This window comes from Cupressus sempervirens, chromosome 5 (genome assembly GCF_028749045.1).
Source record: "Cupressus sempervirens isolate cs-2001-9-10 chromosome 5, ASM2874904v1, whole genome shotgun sequence".
NCBI classification, from domain to species: Eukaryota; Viridiplantae; Streptophyta; class Pinopsida; order Cupressales; family Cupressaceae; genus Cupressus; species Cupressus sempervirens.
The window spans coordinates 306,993,185-307,016,272 of NC_143122.1; the positions used below are offsets into that span (position 1 = coordinate 306,993,185).

The 23,088-nt window shown below is 35.5% G+C and overlaps 2 protein-coding genes across 10 annotated transcripts in view; both read right to left on the reverse strand.

Annotated features, from left to right (window-relative positions):
- GCN2 (protein kinase family protein) overlaps positions 1 to 23,088 on the reverse strand; it is a 389,262-nt gene that overhangs the window by 250,138 nt on the left and 116,036 nt on the right. For all 9 annotated transcript variants that reach the window (XR_016364575.1, XR_016364573.1, XR_016364574.1 and 6 more), the window contains exon 12: positions 9,224 to 9,278. Coding sequence is in view for 6 of the 9 variants with exons in the window: in XM_089829969.1 (XP_089686095.1) it covers positions 9,224 to 9,278 (55 nt within the window). In the remaining 3 variants the exon portion in view is untranslated. The remainder of the gene's footprint in view (positions 1 to 9,223; positions 9,279 to 23,088) is intronic.
- On the reverse strand, positions 21,028 to 23,023 carry LOC149555813 (uncharacterized). The gene is made up of 5 exons (XM_089833696.1): positions 22,365 to 23,023; positions 22,010 to 22,242; positions 21,749 to 21,901; positions 21,263 to 21,663; positions 21,028 to 21,158 (listed from the first exon to the last, which is right to left on the reverse strand). The coding sequence occupies exons 1-5, from the start codon at positions 22,979 to 22,981 to the stop codon at positions 21,129 to 21,131; spliced, it is 1,434 nt and encodes a 477-aa protein (XP_089689822.1). The 5' UTR covers positions 22,982 to 23,023; the 3' UTR covers positions 21,028 to 21,128.

Consider the following 23,088-nt stretch of genomic DNA (forward strand, 5'->3'; position numbering starts at 1 on the left):
CACTTACTCATGACGTACATAGGGGGTAGGCCCATTAAAATCACATAATCACAAAGTATATTCATGAATCATAGTCCTCTTGATTTCTATACTATATTGATCACTGGAGAATCTATCACAACATGGTTTACTTCCTTTGAATCAATAGGATCAAGATCACTGAAAGTTAACTAAATGATATCCTCTATTTGCTCCCTCTCTTTCAAGGTCACCTATAATGAAATGCTAGGGTCCCTTTGAATCTCAATCTCCCTTTTCCTAAAATAAAATTCTTGGAAGAAAAGATCAAGGCACATAGCTCTTACAGTAATAAAAATCACCTTTAATAATAATTATCAATAATAATATTATTATATTTTAAATATAAGAACATTAGAAATTTGATTTTATATAATAATCTATATATAAACAATCCATTAGAAATTTCCTAATATTATATATTAATATATATGTACAAATTTATCCCTCTATATATATAATGATCGCATTTATATTATACCATTCAATAAGAATAATTATCCAAGAATATTTACAATATTTAAATTACCATATATATTCCTATATTTGATGTTTATTAAATCCATGAAAACACTCTTGCTTTGACTTACAATAAAGTCCTCTCCAATCAATGTTTCCTATCCTCTTAAATGGTGAGTTTTACCAATTGTACCTGTTATCTCTAAAGTTGCACACTTGAATGAGTTCTAAAACTTGGTCACTTCAAGACACATGGAAATGTTAGTGTAATAAAACTAGCAAGATTTGTTTTCTTATTTTTGCCTTCAAGAATAGTTGTTTTTTTACAACTTGTTTTATCCTTGATTTATGGATAAACTTGTACTTGCTTAGTTTGTAAGCTAACTACGGAATATTTCTATTTTTTCAATTTTATTCCATTTTTCCTCTACTTTTTTCTTTGAGGAAGTCTATATATTGCAATTCCATTCGCATGTAAATCAATAAGAAAGAGTTTATTGTTCTCATTCTTGTTCTATTTTTTCCTCTTTTACTCTATGTTTGTTCTTTCTTTTCTAGCTAGACCTAAAGTTTGAAAGTTGGCTAAAATTCTACATGCTAACAAAGCACAAAATTTTACATGGTATCAGAGCTCATGGCTGCTAGAAAAGAGAATAAATTTGTTTGGTGCAGGTACGGAAGAAATTTAGAGCTTTTAAGGAATGAAATTTTCAGCCTTTGCTAGTTTGATGCTATATTGCTATTCTAAATGGAAGCCAAAGATTCTCCTTCATCTCGGAAGTAGAAACTTGCATGGAATAGTAATGGCAACAAAGGTTGAACTGAATTTTGTCGGTCCATCACTAACAAGCCAAGATCATGCTCTTTTTGCATGGGTCTTGCCTTTATCTTCTTCTTAGTGACACACCACTTTAGTGGACCTATCATGTCTTTCATTTCAATATTTTGGAGGGTTTTCTATTGTTCGTGTTGATGCTTTCTTGGTTCCGTAGTTGATCAGCTTTGTAGACAATCGGCACATGTATTTTCAACTAGCAATTTGTTCTTGCATGGTTGAGTAGTGTCGTTAGGGTCACTCATACAAATTCATTTGTCATTTGCATCCTCGACTGATAGATGTTTTGCTTTTGTTTGCCATCTATTCATTGTTTGGGGGCTCCTATGCAAAATATTGCCTTTTGTATCTTCGATTGATAGATGTTTTGCCTGGTTTTCTCTGCTCATTGTTCGAGTAGTGTCGTTGGGGGCATCATGCAGATTGATCCTGATTTTCATCCTGGTTTCTATGGAGGCTCTTCATTCAACACTATGACAGCTATCATTCGATGGTCGTTCACACTTTTCTTGTGTCTTAGAAGATGCTTTTCTAATACATATATTGGGGGGCGGGGGGGGCGGGGGGGGGTTTATTCCTACTGGGTTTTCTCTTTTTCCTCTTTTTTTTTCTTTATGCTTTTGTCTCCTTAGTTGCACTTAAGGGGAGCTATTAGTACAATAAAGCTAGCAAGATTTGTTTTCCTATTCTTGCCTCCAAAGATAGTTGTTTTTTACATGTTTTATCCTTGACTTATGGATAAACCTGTACTTGCTTAGTTTGTAAGCTAACTAAGGAATATTTCAGTTTTTTCAGTTTTATTCCATTTTTTCTCCACTTTTTTCTTTGAGGAAGTCTATATATTGTAATTCTATTCGCATGTAAATCAATAAGAAAGAGTTTATTATTCTCATTCTTGTACTATTTTTGCCTCTTTTACTCCATGTTTGTTCTTTCTTTTCTAGCTGGATCTAATGTTTGAAAGTTAGCTAAAATTCTACATGCTAACAAGGCACAAAATTTTACAGGAAATACTCTGGGATCTCTGGGTTAACCAAAATTGGAGTAAATCTTTGGATTCTAGGCTGGCTCCTATGAGATGCTTTCACCTATTTGCTCTTGAAACATAGCTTAAAACTTGGGAGGGAAAGAGATATAAGGATAACAGAATTAAAACTTAAAACTAAGGTGATGCACCAAACTTGAAATGAGATTGATATTCTTAACACAATGAAACCTTCCTGAAACAGTTCAAACATGATACAATTTCTGATAACAAATTACTCATTTTACAGATACTAAAAACTAAAGGACTCTCACTTAGGACTCAAGATAAATCACAATAATGACAACAAATCAGTACCTTTCACACAAGAAGATGAAACTCAGAAAAGGTATTCAAACAACTCTTCCATTCGAAGTTTTAAAGAGTGAGACAATAGCATTCCCATAATTGTTAGAAAACAATCTATATGCAAACTATGAAGGATTCGAAAAGAAATCACAACAATGCTCCTTTACAAAAAACTCAGAACCCTTACAAATGAGCCTCAAGCTCATTCTTATGCCTTTTCACTTCAACTACATCATAAATGCAAACAACCACTCCTTGGTCGAATTCAGCCTTCACGGCCAATTTCGAGTTGCTATATAGTCTACAAAAAGTGTGCATGTGGCCTCAAAAGTCATGCCTCAACAATATCAACATAAATACCCCTCATTAATGCTCTCTTATCTCTCAAAATATGGCACAAAAAGTCTTTGAAAAGTAATAACTTTATGACCTTCAAATCCCATCAATATGACCTTAGACACCTTTTCATAACTCTCCAAAATATCTATGTTTGACTTTTAGAGATAAAAATAAATATCCATAGTTACACCGCCCTGGGGACGGGGGGACAGCGGAATGGAAGGACAAGTTTCCGTGACAGGGGGATAGATGGGCCTTAATTTGGGGACAATGAGGGGATGGCGAGGGAATATATATATGCCTATGGTACTTAAAATGCTAGTTATGAAAATATGTATCCGCAATATTAGATATAAAGATGTAAAAGTGTAAATACTTGAACATTGCAATGAATTGGAACATCAAACATTAAACATAAATAGTTGAATCTGCAAATAGTCAACTTCATATTGTCCCCCATCCTTGATGGAGGTGGCAGAATCTGGTGGTGCCATTGGGGACGAGGTACAAAGTCCCCAAGTCCCCAGTACATTGAAGTCTCTGAGATGTGGGGCCAAAAGGGAGGGCACACGTCCCTGTGTTACTATGTAAATATTTTATCTTGCACTTTAAGTAATAATTATTAAAAAAATTATAATCTATTTACTTAATAAATATAAATTATGGAACTATAAAGTATTTAATACAGTTATTTAACAATTATTAGGTAAGATATTATTTATTATTTAAACAAAAATAATTTTATTAATAATATTTATTGAGTGATAATTAAATCACTTAACAATATTATTAATATAATAATGTTCATTAAAAATAATAGTTTATAAACTATATAATAAATTTTTATTAAATGATACAAAATAAAACTTTTAATTTTATTTTAAAAGCCAATTTCCATATTTTGTATTTTTTAAATAATATCAAATAAATGATTTATAAAATATCATTCATAAATATTATTAAAAAATACAATACAACTTACAGAAGAAAAAAAAATATGAAGCTTGTTGTGATCGTTTCCAAAAATCTAGAAGCTCTTTGATAATTTCTCTTTAGATCTAAAACCTTGGGGTAAAGTTTTATACAGGAAAAACTTTGTTTCCTTCCTCTTACAGTTGTTGCAGATGTACTTTTGCTGATGGTATTTGAAACTTCTAAATGCTTACTTTGCTGCTATTGATGGTAGAGTTTGTAGCTGCTGCTTCATTTTTATTCATATTTATGACCAAAATGATGTATTGCATATGTATCCTTGTTGCTTTAGAACACTTCAATTTGCTGCAAATCTAACTCTTTTATTTGGTTCAAGCAAAAAATGCACCATTGATTGACATAACAGCAGTTCTACCTAAATTCAGCCAGGGGCGAAAATTTAGGTAACAGCACCCCACTATGTAACCCTAGTGCATGAAACAAATTTGACTTGTGCAATAATGTCTCCTCCTCTATGTGTTGTCTCGCTTTCCCAACAAATTTGCAAGATATAAATTTACTATTACAAACTACATTCTACTTTCCAATCATTCTTAATGAACCAGAGTATCTATCCTCTTTGAATCACCTTGGATCTTTTACTTGCCACATGGAGATAATTAAATACACACTCCATCTATCGCAAATATTAGTTGTTTGATCTTCTAAAATTACCCTATCTTTATCAATTGCAGATAATTATTTCTCCATGTTACTCATACTTGTCTCTGTATGTTAACAGGATTGTTTCCTTATGTTCTAAAGTTTTATGCATCTGCTTGTTCACCACATGGAATTGCAATAATAAAGGAATTCTTCTAGGCAGGCATTATAAGATGCATATATAATAAGCACAAATCGACACAACCGGATAGTTCAAAGCACAAAGAGGTATCTTGTATGAATTTGCCCTAGGTTGGGAGCACCCTATTGGCCTACATGCAGTAATCCATGTAGTATTCAAAGGTGGCTTTTTCTAGGATCATCATGCTCTGCAAAAGAACAGTGATCCTCCATAGAAAATCCTACAACGTTTAACACTTCAACATTACACAAAAAAACACCCTTCAATCATGAGAATCGCAGAGAACAACAAGACAATGTTGCAGAATAATTACTCCCACTCAAAGTCACCAACACACTGTCATACACCCTACCGACAATAACTTTCAATGCCTAAACAATGATTGTACACATTAATGTGAGTCATAAGATAATCCTACCCATCATCACCATTTCGAACCAAGTTGGTTCTCATGCGCCACATCATTATAGCTCCATCATGGCTACCACTAAGAACAAGGAACTTATGTGCATCCTCTCTAATGGTAGCGATGTATTTCACAGGGTCTTCTTGGCCTTGAAGAACTATGAGACAAGAGAATAGATGCTTCATCTCCCTCACCCAAACTGACACTTTCAAAGTTCCACTCTTCTAATTCCCTACATTCGATGGTTGACTGTTCTAACCCCTGATAGCTGGTGATTTCCAATTTTCTATTATGTCCTTATAATTTTTGTGATAGGATCTCTCTACAAATGATCTCATTCTTCCTTTCTGGCTTTTGTACATCTACAACTAAGCTCTGATGCCATGTTGATTTTTCAAGATCGTTGCAGAGGTAATAGCACTTCCATAATCTCTAGTATATGTTTTCCAATGACAACATCCTTTTGTATTTATATGAGGAATAAACCAAGAGAAGAGTCATGTCCCTTCATGGGTCTATTCATCCATATGATATATATATATATATATATATATATATATATATATATATATATATATATATATATATATATATATATATATATATATATATATGAATCATTGTAATTCTATTAATTTCTTTTTGATCTCATAGGTTTATCCTGCTAAAGCTACCAAAACATCAACAATTATAATTATTTAATTATTATTTCTAATTTTATATTTTTATAATAATCTTAATATGATTTTATCATCATTATTTATTTAAAAATATTGTATTATCAAATTATTATTAAAATTCTATCTTAAAATGGAGGCATGACAATATCCAAATATTGAACAACGATTTTCCACTGTCAGATGTATATGCATCAAATAACTATGTCGACGTAATAAATAATAGGCTATCTCATGGCATGGACAGCTTCATGGTTCAAACTATTACTCCATACTAGTTCCTCCTCTAATTTCCTTCTTGTTTCCTCCCACTTATTACCATATAGGAGGAAAGAAGCGACTTTCCTCAACTCTCGCAGCTCTTGTATTATCATTGCATGAACCACGGGCTTAGATGTCATATGATATGTGATATGTAACATTTGGTATGATATCAGCTCAATGGAGATACCACTCCCTTAAGAATTAATTGTATGATTTTAGAATAGAGTAACTTGAATGCCACATTTACAATTAATAGTTAGAGATGATTCTTAATAAACCATAATTAGAATTGTAATAGTGCAATGCAGATTCAACTATGTAGGTTTTTTTAGTCAAACTCATTAACCCATGTTTTATGAGTAGTGGTTCACAACCACCCATCTCTCATAAGAATAAATGGAAAACTTGGCACTCATTGTGATGTCCCCAATTTTAATGTAATAATTTAATTTAATTAATTAATTAATTAATTGGTCCCAAAAATTAAAATTAAATAATAAAGGGCCTTTCATTAATTATTTTAATTAGTACATGTGGGGCCCAAATTAGTAAAGTAATAAAATAAAAATATTGTTGGGCTATTGTAAAACTCTAGATGCTTCTTGGAGGCCTTTGTAAGGAGATGTTTGGGCATTGTAATGGAGTATGGATTGGATTTCACTCTTTATATTTTCGCAAGTTGAAGGCTAAGGAAGTTTGTGCACAATTTTGAAGGTGGAAGACCCTCCCTATTCTTGCCTATTCCAGTTTTAGTGGTTTAGAGCCACCATATTTTGTCGTTGGAAATATCACTCTGATATTTCACTTATGCACCAAATATGTTAATCATCATCATTTAGGAGATTGATCTATATTCCCTCTGATCTATATTTGCTCGAGTCTTGACTAATGCCTTTGTAATCTGAAGTCATTATTTGTATCTAAATTTACTTCTAGTATTGTTGATATTTTGGTGTCCATTCTTGCACTATCATTGTTGGAAGTCTTCTCGGAACCAAGCTATTATCTGTCTCTGTGTTCTTGGCAACACTATTATTCCCATGCCTAACATCAATATCCCAGAAGCAAGTTCCACCGTAGGTGTTGGTGGAGCCAAGAAACCCACCATATGACTAGTGGCACCGAGATCCCCTTCGAACCAAGGTCCCCTTCGGACCGAGATAGCCTTCGACTGAGATGGCCTTTGGACCGATATTACCTTCGTAGAGAGATCGCTTTTGGGCCGAGATAGCCCTCGGACCAAGATTACCTTCATATTGAGATCACCTTCAAACCAAGAATACCTTCGAGCCGACATCGCCTTTGGACCAAGATTACCTTTGGAAAAAGATTGCCTTCAAGCCGAGATCGGCTTCGGACCCAAATCTCCTTCAAACCAAGATAGCCTTTGGTCCGAGATCGCCTCCAAACCCAAATTTCCTTCGGACCAAGATAGCCTTCAGGCCAAGATCTCCTTTGGACCAAGAATACCTTCGGACAGAGATCATCTTCAAAATATTACACTCATTACATCTAGGTAATGCTCAGAGAGGTGAAGCGTCAGGACTTCCAAGAAGGTCACCCATCCCAATACTAATCCAACTGGAGTACAATTAACTATTCCATGGTTAAGCCCACTCTACTCGCAACATCTTCAACAATTCTTGTGCCTTATGAACCATTCATTATAAAGCCCCTTAAGCTCATCAACTAGTTACTAAGAGATTTTCCATCGCACGTCGAATTGTAATATTTCTATCGAGATTCAACTTTGTAGTTTTTTGAGTCAAACTCATTCACCTATGTATCATGAGCAGTAGTTCACAAGAACCCATCTCTCATGATAATGAATGGAACAATTATCACTCATTGCATCTAGGTGATGCTCACAAAGGTGAAGTACCAAGACTTCCCAAGAGTTCACCTATCCAGTACTACTCCAACTCGAGCATGCTTAACCAGAGTTTCCTTCATGTTTACAACCCCTTTTGCAAAACCTTCAATAAGTGTTGGACCTGATGACATTCATTAGAAAGCCCCTTAAGCTCATTAATTGATAAGTAGGAGATATTTTCCACAAGAAGTCAAATTGTGAAATTGCTATCAGCATTCAACTATGTGGTTTTTTTGGTCAAACTCATTGACCCATGTTTCATGAGTAGTAGTTCATGTGAACCACTACTAATGAAACAAACCAACTACTCATAAATCAAACCAACACTAGAAAATGTGTAAGAATAGCATATCAAATAGCTTGGAGCATTCACTAATCAATCTCTAACTCTATTAATCAAACCAACACTAGAAAATGTGTAAGAATAGCATATCAACCAGCTTGGAGCATTCAATAATCAGTCTCCAACTCTATTTGTTAAACGGAAAGCAAAAAAAATAAGTTCAGCAATGAAGAAAAATATCTTTGTTTCTCATTCTCAATATGGAAAATGAGTTTGGTTTTATCTTTTAGTTATTTTGAATGCCATAAATTAGGGTTCAATGGACCAGGATTAGCTTTTTGCATTAAAATCCAAATTTGATACAAAAGCTAAAAAATCACACAATGCCATAAATTAGAATTCAGGGAAGCAGAATTAACTTCTTGCATTAAAACCCAAATTTGGTAAAAAGCTAGAAAATTCAAATCATAAATATGACAGTTTAGAGCTTTCTAGGACAAAATTTGCCCCGAGTTTGATAGGGCTAGACCAATGGGTTGGGGTTAGATCCATAGTGGACTCGAATTGGACCACAAACTAGGATTGAACCAATCTGCGACTTGGCCTCTTACACCTACAAACTGGTAACATAGGTATCCATTATTGGATTGTGCATGATGATGCGATATGTGATCTGTATGTATCAAAGAGTCGAATTTAGTGTATAATGCTTTCTCGTGGTTTCCAAGACTCATTTGATGCATTTTGTAACTGAATTATCTTTAAAAAATGTTTTTATTAAGCTTCTAAGCCAAACATTTTGGTCTTATCGAGTACTCCTTAAGTCCAAGTCTACAAACTATGGATAGCATCATTGAGTTCGATCTTTAAAGAATGTACAACAAAAAAGGGACAGCTGATTGAAACAACAAGAGAGTACAGAAAACTAAGCAACATTAAAAGTAAACCTAAAAACAGACCTGGTAGTAACGAACAACATGCTGATGCTGCAATCGTGAAAGTGTGGCAACCTCCCTGTAAACATGACAAGATTATTATGATGAAGCTCGAGTTATAAATACAGTATGCCTACTAATTTAAGAGCATAGCTTACAGAAAACAACTAAATTTGTTGACTCTCTGGAACCATATCAACAGAATCCGCAAGAGTTCATACATTTCATTAGTGGTGTTGATTACAGATATTAGACCAAATAATCATTGTTCTACAGAATAACAACCCTTGAATGCCAAAATAATTATCTTTGAGGCATGAAAGTTGGAATTGCATTTTAAATCATAAAATTAGACACATGTTTGAATCATTAAGCCACAGTTCAGCTATCACATAAAATATCACATAAAATATGGAAGGGTACATACTACAAATAGAGATTGACTTCAGTTGTGATAGAGGAAAGAAGGTTTGATCAATAAAATTGATGAGGAAATAAGCCAGCTTAGTTGCCTCGAATATGTGATGTGATCTCTACAATAGTGTGTCTAACAATGATAGTTTACATTGCAGAATTTATTTAATTGTAGATAAAAGAGAGCTGAAAAGCCTTGAGAATCAATCAAATACAAGAAGGGTCTTGGTTTATAAATTGCATATAAACATTTATCGTGAAGTTAGTAAAAAGTTGTAAATACTTAGTATGATGTTAAAATTATTTTGGAGTTGTAAACAAAGAGTTTTAACCATGCTTACATTGATGAGTACATATGGTTGTTCTTGTTAAATATAGTGGATCTCTGATAGATAAACAATTACAAAATAATGCTTGTAGATAAGTTCTTAGTTAAATTATGCAGAATACAAGTACTTATCTCTAACTCTGACTCATAGCAAAATCTTTGACAGTCTTCCTCCTTCAGTAATGGCTAATGTACTGGATCGCTGTATAACAACAGAGGTGAAGGTGATAACAATAATATTAAATAATACTGATATTTATCTGCAGGTACTCGGATGCCTTGGATTGATGCTTTTCCCTGTGGCAGTGAGCAAGTATATATATAGGTAGAGAAGAACATGACTCCGAAGAGTCATGTCCCATTCTTCGGAGGCATGTTAGTTACTAATAACTGCCCAAAACAAGTTTATAATCCACCGCCCGATAACACATCAAGTTCTCGATAGTAATCAACATATGATAAAGGCAAAGCACGGGAGCAAGACATTAAAGTCACTGATAACATGAAGCCTGACCAATATAAGTTGGTCAACAATATGCTTTCCTTACTGTCAATAATCCTGATGCATGACAGAGGTGTAAGCATACGTATATGTATGCATACATTAATATGGATATATGTACATATACTTATATCTCTGTGGTGCATAGCAGACAGTGGTAGCATAATTCTGATGCTTATATCTCTGTGATGCATAGCAGATAGCAGTAACATAATTCAGATGCTTATATCTCTGTTATGCATAGCAAACAGTGGTAACATAAAAGATTCAGTTCTAAATATATCTTTTACATATGAACATTTCATGCCTGGAGTAGCTTTACATTGATGGATGCATATAGCAGGAATGAGCATAGAATAAGTTTATAGCATTTTACATGAATAGAAACAACAAAATCAGATGACAAATTCAATATATACTAGCAATGGAAGAAAATAAAGAAAAAAAATAAGAGACTTGAAGACAAGAATGTGGAAGAAGAATTGTCTCATTGAATAAATTAGATTCCTATATCTCAAATTGACCTTGATGTCGAAACAAATAAGTAGGTTAACTGAATATGTCGAAAGATCATCCACTGCCAGGCTTTAAACCAACTCCAGCTACTGGCCAAGTATAAAAAAGCTTCTGTTTACAACTAGAGAAGCAAGAAAATGGTATGAGCAGCTGGATGCCAGAACAAAGAAGGCTTAGACAGAAACAAAAACCAAACAACATAAGGAATTCCATGGGTGGCACAATAGTGTCCAAATATACAGTGAACAGGCAATAATAAAACAAGGAAATGGGTAATCAAAGATTACAAAAAAAAAACTTGGATATAAATAAAGGGAGATGAAGAATCTATGAGATATGAGTTCAAGCAGCAATGCTTTGTGAATAAACTTCATAGTTCTCTTAAAAGAGATATGCCCGCATTCAACAACTATTTCATTATAACAGAAATATATCAAATGACAAAGACAATGTTAACAAGACATGAAGTGTATTATTAATCTTTCTGTTAACAAGACAATGTTAACAAAGTTAACCTCAGCCATGAACTTCTCAAATTGTGTTGGAATGGTATCCATCATTGCTATGAATGAAACTGTCACAGAGGAGGTAGTCATGGAGTATGCATCAAACACACTCTCAAAACTCTAACACTGGTCCACTGACGAGAACGTAAGGGCGGCTGACGAGATAGGTAGAGCTTGTGTTATCAATGTTGAATCCTCAAAGAAGGTGCCTGCTCTACAATGAGTGCATCCACGACTGTATCAATGGTGAATCTCATGACTCATCTAACAAAGGAGCAAAGTCAGGAAGTGCAATGGAAACTAATGTGTCTATAGCAGGAGGTGCCATAGTAGTAGACTTTTTTGATTGTGCTCCTCATCACTAGAATCGATATGGATCTTCTCAGGTTCCAACATCTTTATCTCAAGTACCCTCCCTCTTACATCTTTCTAATGAATGGTTCATAAGCCACAACACTTGGTGAAGGTTTTGCAAATGCGGTTGCAAGCAATGGGTTTAACCATGGAGGAAACTCCATAGTTAAGCGTGCTCAAGCTAGAGTAAATATTGGGATGGGCGACCTCCCAAGAAGTCCCCGTGCTTCAACTCTATGAGCATCACCTAGATCAAATGTGTGCTAAGTGTTCCATTTATTCTCATGAGAGATGGATTCTTAAGAATCACTATTCATGAAATATGGGTCAATGAGTTTGACTCAAAAACTACATAGTTAAATCCTAATAGCAATATCACAAAATGATTATTGCTACTATGAGCCTGAGTTGGTAGCTGGAGAAGTTTCTTCAAAAGAGGGAATCTGGTAATCCATTAGAGGCAACCATAGATAAGAAGGTTAGGAGGTTGATGCAGATAATTGATGCTTCAAAGGGAGCAGCTAAAGGATCTCCTTGAGTTACCTTTACGCTAACACCTAGTTTATGATATTCATGGATAGATGGATGCTTGGATTCACCAAGAGTGATGCACACTCCAACGATCTGTTTCATGACAGAACAAAGCATGTCAAGATCAAATATTACTATATTAGAGATCTGGTGCAAAAGAATGTTTATGTTATTCACTGAAGAATAGACAACCTATATTGTCACCAAGCCTCTTGCCAAAGTAAAGTTTGTGCATTTTCAAGACGTGTGGAGCTGTCGAAAATGAAGCCTTTGCTAAGAGGGAGTCTCAACACCGGTGATCCATTGAGATATACCATAGTGCATTTTCCTCTAAGGCGGAGAAATCTTAGTTGTCAAACCTCATACTACATTTTTCTCTAAGCTGGAGAAATTTGAGGTGTGAGCCCTTGTAGTGTATTTTTCTTTGAGCTGGAGAAATTTGAGGTGCAAGCCCTTGTAGTGCATTTTTCTCTAAGACGAAACTTGAGGTGCCAACCTTTGTCAATGAATTCTTCTCTTGGAGGGAGGAGTTTGAGGTGCAATCCCTTGTTAATGAATTCTTCTTTGTGAGGGACATGTTTGAGGTGCAATCATTTGTTAATGAATTATTCTTTGTGAGGGACAAGTTTGAGGTGTAATCCCTTGTTAATGCATTCTTCTCTGTAAGGGAGAAGTTTAATGTGAAAACCCTTGTGCCACCCTCTAGAAGTAGCCATGGTGGATGTCATATGAGAGAATCCATGGCTTAGCACTTGTGTTTATTCAACATCTGAAGCAGCCATGTTGAACATCATTATGAAATGACGACATCATGTTGAGTGATCTGTGATGGGCACTTGTGCTCATTTGAGTTTCTATTCATGGGAGTAACCATGATGGCCCCACCCCTGAGGAGCATCCATGGTGGAGGTCATGTGAGAGAATCCTTGACTCAACACTTCTGTTGATTTACCATCTAGGAGTAGCCATGGTGAACGTCATGATGAGATGATGACATGATGTTGAGGGATTCCATGATGAGCATTGGTGTTCATTTACATTTATATTTCCATTCATAGAAGTAGCCATGATAGACCCACTCTTTGCGAGTAGCCATGGTGCATATTACTAAATAACTCATATACCAAGGACTCCCCTAGCTAAGAGGGAGTGTTAATGCTATTGTATCTATTGCAGAATTCTTCAAGCTAACATAATAATAAAAAGTATCTGATAATATAATTTATACTGATATAATTATAATATAATGATTATATTATATAATTATTATATTGTATAATACTATAATTATTATTATATAATAATATGATTATTGTATTATTTAATTATTAAGGGAAGAGGAGTGACCCTCAGTGAAGGGACACCACAGATAAATATAAAGCAAGAATTATTCTCCCTCCCTTATCATCCAATTAATATATACAATATCCCATCACAAACAATCTGAAAAATCAACAGTTTATATAGGGAAAAGGTATTTGGCGACAATTTTGAGGTCAATGGGAAAATTAAATCTAATGATGGTACTTTCTAGAAAAGTATAAATAATGAAGGTTGTTGACGCATCAATATTTTGAATACAAATAATTAAATAGTACAAACAAAGAGCTTTTTCATCTTTGAATAGAAACTTAAGATTATTTATTCACAGAATTGATTGTTAGATGGTTACAAGGACAAACAAAGCAAGTATAGATGAATATGCAGTTCATAGTTTTAAACTATGAACTGACTTTGGGGTGGACTTTTGAAAAACTGACTTATGTCACTTATCGTTACTTTAGATTTAGAATTTGGGCTTAAAATTTGTAAAAATTACGCAAATCTAAACTTGTCTTCAAATAGGTAATTACTCTAATTGATCACTTAGGTATTTATGCACTGTGCTCACCTAGATAGTTATCTTTAAGTGGTTGCAAGTTAGTTATCAATGAGAGCCTATAAATAGAAAGGTTATTTGTATTGTAAAAATGTTTTTTTTATGAAGTGGATACAATGGAGAAATGTCCAAAGAAACTTTTAGCTTTACACTATGTAACAAATTTGATTTTGAATTTGCATATTTTCAAAGAGATAATTTGTATTACTAATATTTCATATGTTAAATCGGTAACCTCATTATATATTGGTGGAATCAAATGGTTCTAATCAATGCAATTGATGTGATGAAATGCACTAATTTCTTAGAATCTTAGTCTAAATGTTTTGGCATAGCCTATCTTTTTGAATGTCAAGGTTTGTTATCCTTATTTTGTTAGCATTGTGTTGTGTGCTAAAAAACCCTTACTAATCATTATCCATTGTTAATCTCAAATAGTATTTGTGTATCTATTGTTGGAGTTTCAGTTATACACTTTCTTTAGTTTTGTCTTGTCTCTTTTTGGTACTTAAATACAAACCCATCAAATGAGGGAATTATCCCTCTTGAACGCAAAGGAAGATTGTGATATGATTGCAATCTCTTAACCTGCTAGTACGGTCGTCACTGCTCAAAAGGAAAACAAGGTCAATTTTGAAGTACTCATAATGACAAATCTATTCACCAACATCATGCAATATTTTTCTTGGATTATAATTGATTTGTGACCACACATATATAAGTGGCATCATTTAATGACCATATTATTCTCCCTTTTGGCGCTTGCGTCACAAAGCCTTTATTATTTGTACGTAAGTCTAAGTATATTGTCTTCTTTGCTTAGGCAAAAGCGACAAGCACTACTTATTATGCCTTGTACCAATCAATAGACTTTTGTTTCAAGCATTTGTTCATGGTCAACAAGTCCATACCATTTCCAGAATGATTGCACTATGTTTGCTGATTCAAGTTGTCTCCCACAAAGTGTCCCCTTTCACTACATCATCAACATTGTGTGATGGGATGTCCTTTTGGGTCAAAGAGTATTTGGCTTCAACCTCATCTTTGATTTCAACAACTACCTAGAGATGCAATATATGGCTTCAATAACTACAAAAAGAGTACTTGTGTGCTACTGATCTTCAAATTGTATGGGTACTACTTTATTGAATGGTCCATAATCTAGCAAATCTCACATTTCATCCTTCTAGGTCAACGCATTTTGTGTCCATCCATCCATAAAGCCTCATCAATTAACAGTTCCAAATTGTTTGCACATACAAGCAATTCAAATTGTTTTAACATCAACTAGAGGATAGAGTACTAAAGACTCAATGTTTGTTTACACATGCCCTTCTCTCTAATCAAATCTAAACATTCTTGAGCCCAAAAGTCTTTTAATAATTGCATTTGTTCCCTATGCACCTTATATAATGGTAGTTCAACTGTTTTCTAGCAGACAACCTTCACCCAAATTCTTTGTTTTGTCTCCACATTTGTTCATTGGATATCTTTGTGCTTCAATGGAGCTTTCCATCTCAAAGAGATGACGCAATGCAAGGCAAGAGAATCCCGAAAGGAGATGTTCCCACATAAGCACGCAATGGAAACATAACAACAAAGCAAGATCTGATTCCAGATCACAATACTTTATTCATAAATATAACTGTTTACATACAATATGCTCGGTTGTAAGGCCTTCCGAGTTAGGGCCAAATATAGCAACAATTACAAACAGTTCTACAAGACCCCTCAAGATCCAATCCCAACTCTAGCTAGTCCAGATTTGTAACACAACAGCGCTCTAGTAGAAACCCTCAAGATCTCAACTTGTGCTCGCAAGCCACCAAGCAACCTCCTTGTTTCTAAACCGCTACCACTAGCCCTTCTCACAAACTCGCAACTCCACCACAATTGTACTATAAACCGCCTCACATTCGGCGGTCCACACACTTAGGAGAACTCACCCTTCAGCTACTCCATGCTGAACTCAAGATCCACTCCCTCTGAAAATGAATGAATAAAGACTCCACAAGACCCCTTACTTATACCCAACTAAGCCACAAGTCGGCTCACAACAAACATTAAATACAAAAATGTTAACCCTCGCATTAACCTACAGTTAACACGTGATAACTACACAAAATACTTAGGACAAGCCCTAAGTTTACAACCATGATTTGAATGCACATAGGAGAGATAACCAAGACCACACATAGCTTCACACAAACTCTCAGATCAGTCCACGTCACGATCACACACTACATTCATTAAATGCACCAAGAACTCCAGTCGGCACCAACATACTATCAAGTGTCAACAAACTCCCAACCATTGCCAAGTAACGAACACATGTCGAGCACAACAATGAGAGCCAAGCAACAGTATCTGCCGAGCTCTTTAGCAACCAAGCCCCCTTCAATAACTGAGCTACTCGGCGAAAACTAAACCCAATAGCGACCGAGTACCACTCCTTTGACCGAATACCAGTCCAAGAACCTTCTAAAGCAACTACTAAGCCTCCTCCCATGATCTCCAAAGTAGTCACCGAGAAAACCCAAGATGCTTCTGCATCAAGAGAACAAGGAATCGGTCACCATCAATCAAAGGTTGTGTTGGGGGTTCCATCTCCACTAGTAACCCAATACTTTAATCTTCCACCAATCTTGTGTACCAGCTCACAAACTAAGGAGAACTACACACACTTCACCTTTCCTTGTTCCTTATTCAAGATTCTACCTTAACCGAGAACCAAGTTGGCAAAGGGCAAGTTCCTATTATTTTAAGAACGCTTCAAAAAATTGGTACTTGAAAATTTCACAATACTAAGAAAGATATAGGAGCATCGCTCCCCAATCCCCATACAATAGGAGCTGGTCAAAGTAGAAAAAGAAAATCAAGAACCATGAACCATGAACCTTGATTGGGTATTGGTGGAGACAAAGCCACTGATCAGCCATATATTCCACATTTCACATCCAATTTCCTCCAAAGTTGAGCAAAAGATACCCTTTCCACTCCTATATGAGATGACTTCCTAATGTAGCCAAAAATACAACCTTAAGTTTGTCTTTTGCAACAGCTTACCAAAACAACAACACAACAAAACTAAGGTAAAACTGAGAAAATTGGATTTATTTTATTTTTTGTTGCCATAAGATTTTTCATCATCACAAATGTTCTTGAATTACTTTGTTGGTTTCTTTCCCCAACTTCAATTCTTTCATAATTCAAATATGTCACTCTAAAGTGCCTGTTCCATTCTCGATCCATTATCTTTACTCTTATCCAAACTTCCATCTTTCTCTATTTTATTTTAGTACACAGAGAAATTTTATGGTCACTTTCTTGTCCACTGCCAAATTATGGGCTTCAAAATACGACAAGGGTGGCACTACATTCATGTTTTATCTAAATGACGAAAAAGGGCCTTCAACAAACTACTACTATTTTAGACTATCTACTTGATGGAATATTGTCATTGTTGTCAAGAGCCCTCAAGAGATTGTTGAACCTTGTCATTGATGTCAAAGTTAAGATGCCAAAGCAAATTATAGAATTTGTCAAAGAATCAAGACCAAACAAGTTCAAAAAAGACAAAGACTAAGAATCAGTGAAGTCTGTTGCAGATATATCAACATGCCATAATATTAATCCTTGTGTGGCTAATCTCATACTATGTTGTAACTGGATATGGAAGCCATAACGGAAGTATTGTGGAAAGTGAAGTGATCATATCTCTATTGTGTTCGTAGAAGATATATAAAGCAGCGATTTATATCAGGTAACAACATGTGAAACAATAATATGTAAAGGCCTTCATGACGAAAAGAGTAATGGCTATGACACAAATACAAAAGTGATATATATATATATATATATATATATATATATATATATATATATATATATATATCTGAAGCAACGGTGACATGAGATAATGATTGAAATGTTGAAGAGCAAATTAAACACGGAAGATAGTTTACCTTCTAAACAATATTGTTAACCTCCGGTGAATATGCATACGTATATGTAGCAATTATATGTCGGGAAACATATACAACAAAGCGTCAGTGGAAGACAATAAAGTTCATGCTCTCAAATAGAGATGTTGAGAATGGTGTGAATGTCCCTCAATTGCTCCATGATAGGAAAGCAAATGTTCTAGTGATTTATCTGCCCACTATATTCAAATTGAATGCTGCCATCTACATACTATAGTGGGGATTCCTGATGCAGTGATTGTAGTTGGAGTCAACAACAATTATATATCAATATTTTTATACAAAGACCATTTGAAAGACCAAGTCGCACAGAATAAACAACGATTGTCAAAAATGAATTAAGAAAGGGGATTCAATGACTACGATGTCATTGGGCTTTTAAAACAATAGTAAAGACAAATGAAGTGATACCAAGATGCCAATAAAGACACAACCAAAAAGGTAATATCAAGTGAAGTTCAGAAAAAAGGGTGTAGCGGCATATCTATGGGCCAACATGGATAGACACGAAGCCGCTGAAGTTGTTTTAAAAAGGGACAAGTAGATTTTGGTTGATTTCAATGACAAAATGGAAATTTATATGATGTTATCAGAATAATAATATTATGTGAAGGATGGTATCAAGCTGCAAAATTACAAGCTCTTGTGACAATGTAAGTATAAAATATTCAAAAGGCCAAGATATGCTACACAATTTAATATTGTTAAGAAGAGGACAACAAGTATTGCACACCCCAAATACAGTCAAGAAGATCGTGTGACGTATCTGACATGGGCCTAACCAAATAGTTTAATCTGCTGCATACAATCCAGGTTGCCAAATTTGTAAAGAGTTAAAAACATCTTCAAAGTCTCCCAAAGCAGCTAAGGCGATATCAAATGCACAGGCCATCATTGAATGAATATAAAGGGCGACATTCTGAGAGTATGGAGAGAAGCATCTGTGGTTGGCTTTTGAATTACTGTGATCTGAATGTGTAGTTAGCGATATGGAAGAAAGAATTGTGTTTCAAAGAGGCTGCAGTTACTTTTAAAGAGATTATACTTGTACAATTAGTTTAAGAATTGATCACACATAAGTAATGGAACTAATTCATAATAACGAGGGGTGATTCAAATGTTGAGACCATCAGAAATCTCTTTTGCTAATAGACATGACTATTTGGAACAAAGAGATATAAATAAGAAAATATAGTGTGTCAAACAAAAACAGCGCTGAGACTTTTTGAAATATAACAGAGATGTGAGTGAAGAAAATAAAAGAAAATCAGTAATAAGAAATGGATTGAATAATATGAAGTAAGAAGAAGAAAGAGTAAGTCGTGCATTAGAAGCATAGTAACGTGAATCGGAATCGGCACGGCCGAATCGAATCGTGAATCGGGGGTGAATCGCCGGTGAATCGGCGATGAATCGGCAAATTTGAAAAAACCCTTTAAATGTAAAGATTTTAACAATTTAAGACTTATTTCATGCACCCTTTATTGAATATAACTTAAAAACACTATAACATCATCAAATAGAATCTAACATACATAAACATGAAACATAAAATCCATCACATACGTAACTATGTTATCATTATGTACTAAAATGTAAATTGTATGCTAGCTGAAGTAAATAAAAATCAAATGATCATAATGATTCAAATCATAGAATCAGTAAGATGAAATCATGAAGATCTATAAGACATCAAATCATAAATGTATGTATAAATCTAAGATGAAGATCCATGAAAGTTTGAAACATATGTCTATCAGTGATTCAGTATCACTATCAATATCTATACAGTGTAAACAAAATATAAAAACAAGGCTCCGGCTCAAGCCTCATCATCCTCATCATCATCCTCTAGCTTTGCTACAGCCTCAACCTCAGCCTCTGAGTATCCAGTTTGCCTATGAGAAAGGCGTGTAAGGTAGGTCCTAGAGGACCGCCGAGCCATGTCCCCTGCATGGGCAATGGGCTCATGAATAACGTCGCTAGGGCCTGCGTCTGTGTGTGCGCGTGTGCGTCTACCAATGCCTGAACGTGCTCTAGTTGCCTCCTCTGCCCTAGCCACAGCCTCAGCCTCTACATCCACCTGGTCAACCCACGCGCGGTCTTCCTCAGTGAAGACTGGGTCCACGGTCTCTGTGATCCACTCTGATTCTGGATCAATCTCCTCTAGAATGATCGGAGAGGATTCAGCGCCCAAAATCTATCTAATCCTAAGACGAAGGTTGTAATGAACAAAGACAAGATCATTCAACCTCTGCACTGTCAACCTGTTTCTCCTCTTCGAGTGGATGTGCTCGAACATGGACCAATTGCGCTCACATCCAGAAGCGCTGCTCGGCTGACTCAGAATGCAGATGGCAATTTTTTAAAGGTTTGGGGTTGTGGCCCCAAACATTTGCCACCATCTATCTAAAATAAGTAAAAAACAAAAACAATTAGTCTCATTTACAAATTACAACTCTAAAATTAATGCATTATATAATCAACTTTAAGTTTAGAATCTAGATTCATGAACATTGAATATATTATTTAATTTTTACCTGGCTGTAGTGTTGTCTGAGCATTTATGGCCATCCTGCCAGAGAAAAGTGGCCCCTCCTTATTGTTGAACTGGTCTAGCTCAACAATCGCAGCAGCGCTATTTTCATCGCTACTCAATCTCTGAATCACTGTGTATAAGCCAGTGAGAACCTCCGCATCCGCCTTGAACTCAGGACGGAAACGAAATGCCGGATTCAGATAGTAAGCTGCTGCGTGGATGGGTCGATGGAGTTGGTTCTGCCATCTCCTATCAATGATGTCCCAAATAGGGCCATACCTCTCCTGCACTCCTGCATATTGGGCTCTGATGGCCTCCTTGGCCCTATCCATACCCTCATAAATGTAGCCCATAGAGGGCTTCTCCCCATCAGCAATTCATAGCAAAGCTACAAGGGGCTCAGTGACCTACATATAAAGTAAAACAAAAAATATGAGTCAAAACTTAAATATAAAATAATATAACTTAAAGTAAAAGCAAAATACTAAATGTTAAATTGCAATAAATTTACCTTAAGAATTTCTCTAGCGGGTTTCCAAAAACCATCCTCATCAAATATGCAATCTGCCACATCTAACCCTACAGTGGTCGTAGAATAGGAAGAGCAAATCCACTCCTGCCCAACAAACATGCTCCTCAATCCATCCCTTGATGTCAACAAGGACTGCAAGGTGATGAAATTCGAGGCAAACCTCGTGATACCTGGGCGAGCTAACTCCTTGCCTTTTGTGTACTTCCTCATTGTGCTAAGGACAAATGCATGATTATAAATGAATTTGCATATATTTTTTGCCCTTTCCACACATGACTTGACAAACTCAAGTTTGCCAATTTTCTCCAACATGACGTCAATGCAGTGTGCCGCACAAGGGGACCAAAATATGGTGGGGTGCCTCTCCATCAAAAGTTTACCTACAACAATTTTAAGTCAATTAGAAACTCAAATTTCAAAATTCAAATAAATTTATTTTCAAAACTTGCAAAGTTAAAAGTTTACCTGCTGCAACATAATTTGCTGCATTATCCGTCACCACCTGGATCACAATTTGTTCTCCCACCTCTGCTATAACTTCCTCAATAGCCTCACATAAATATGTGGCATTTTTCACATGTGCGGAAGCATCAATGGATTTTATGAACATGGTATATCCTACAAGTAACAAAACAACGAATTATAATATTAAATGGATCATTAACGAATTAGCATTCAACAAATCAAAATTTACAATGTATGTAGGAAAGTAGAATGATCAATCACCTCCACAGGATACAAGAAAATTGAGGAGTGTTCTATTCCTCCTATCGGTCCAACCATCAGTCATGATGGTGCAACCCTTTGCAATCCATTCCTTTCGGTTCTCCTCGAGGTCAACCCTCATGTCCTCTACCATCTCATCCAGAAGGTATCCGCTCAACTCAGCCTCAGTTGGGGCTTTAAACCCCGGACCACAAATAGCAACCGCATCTATCATATTCTGCCAATAAGGAGCCCTGTCACAAATAAAAGTTTAGATGTCAAAGGCTCAAATTATAAAACAAGTAGATATAATTAAAGTTTTACTTTTACTTTTAATTTTAGCTTTAAAGAAAACAAAGAAAAAAGAATCAATTACCTGGCTGCAATAAATGGAATGTTGCAAAAGTACCAAAATTTGCATATCTCCTTTCTGGCAGCATCGTGAATCTCCTTGTTCAAACCCATGCCATCAAGCGTGGGTTGGGAACCAGGAGTAGTGCGGGGCACAAAGTAACTATCCATTCTATTTTTCCACACTCTAGGCTGCAATAGGTTGGTGTGGGACTCCGTCTCAGTATGTGACCGACTAGCACTAGCACTAGCACGAGCAGAAGAACTAGGATAAAAAGGAGGCCTAGAAGAACCCTCTCCAACACAACCTACGGATGCGGAAGCTGATGCAGATGCAGATGTGGATGCGGCTGCGGATGCGGGAACATGGGAGCCAATACCCCTTAACCCTTCAACTTGCATTTTCCTATTTGCTTTGTCTTTTTCAATTTTTTCTAATGCCATTAAGCAAGTGCGTTTTGCCTCAGGAGTTTGGTGAGTGCAAACTGTAACATCATGTCCAGGTATAGCAGCAATGTGGAATTTCAATCTATAAATACCCCCGGAAGTTATTTTTTCTTTACAAAACATGCATTTTGTTTGATATTTGGTTCTTCCAGGAAACTCTTCATTATATTTCCAACATTCATCTTTTTTACCCATTGGAATTTGCGAAAAATGAGAGCAAAGGCTGCTGCAATAAAAAAATTTATGTAAAATATCAAAGTTTGAAGCTAATAAAAATTAGAAAACAACAAACCCTAGCTTCC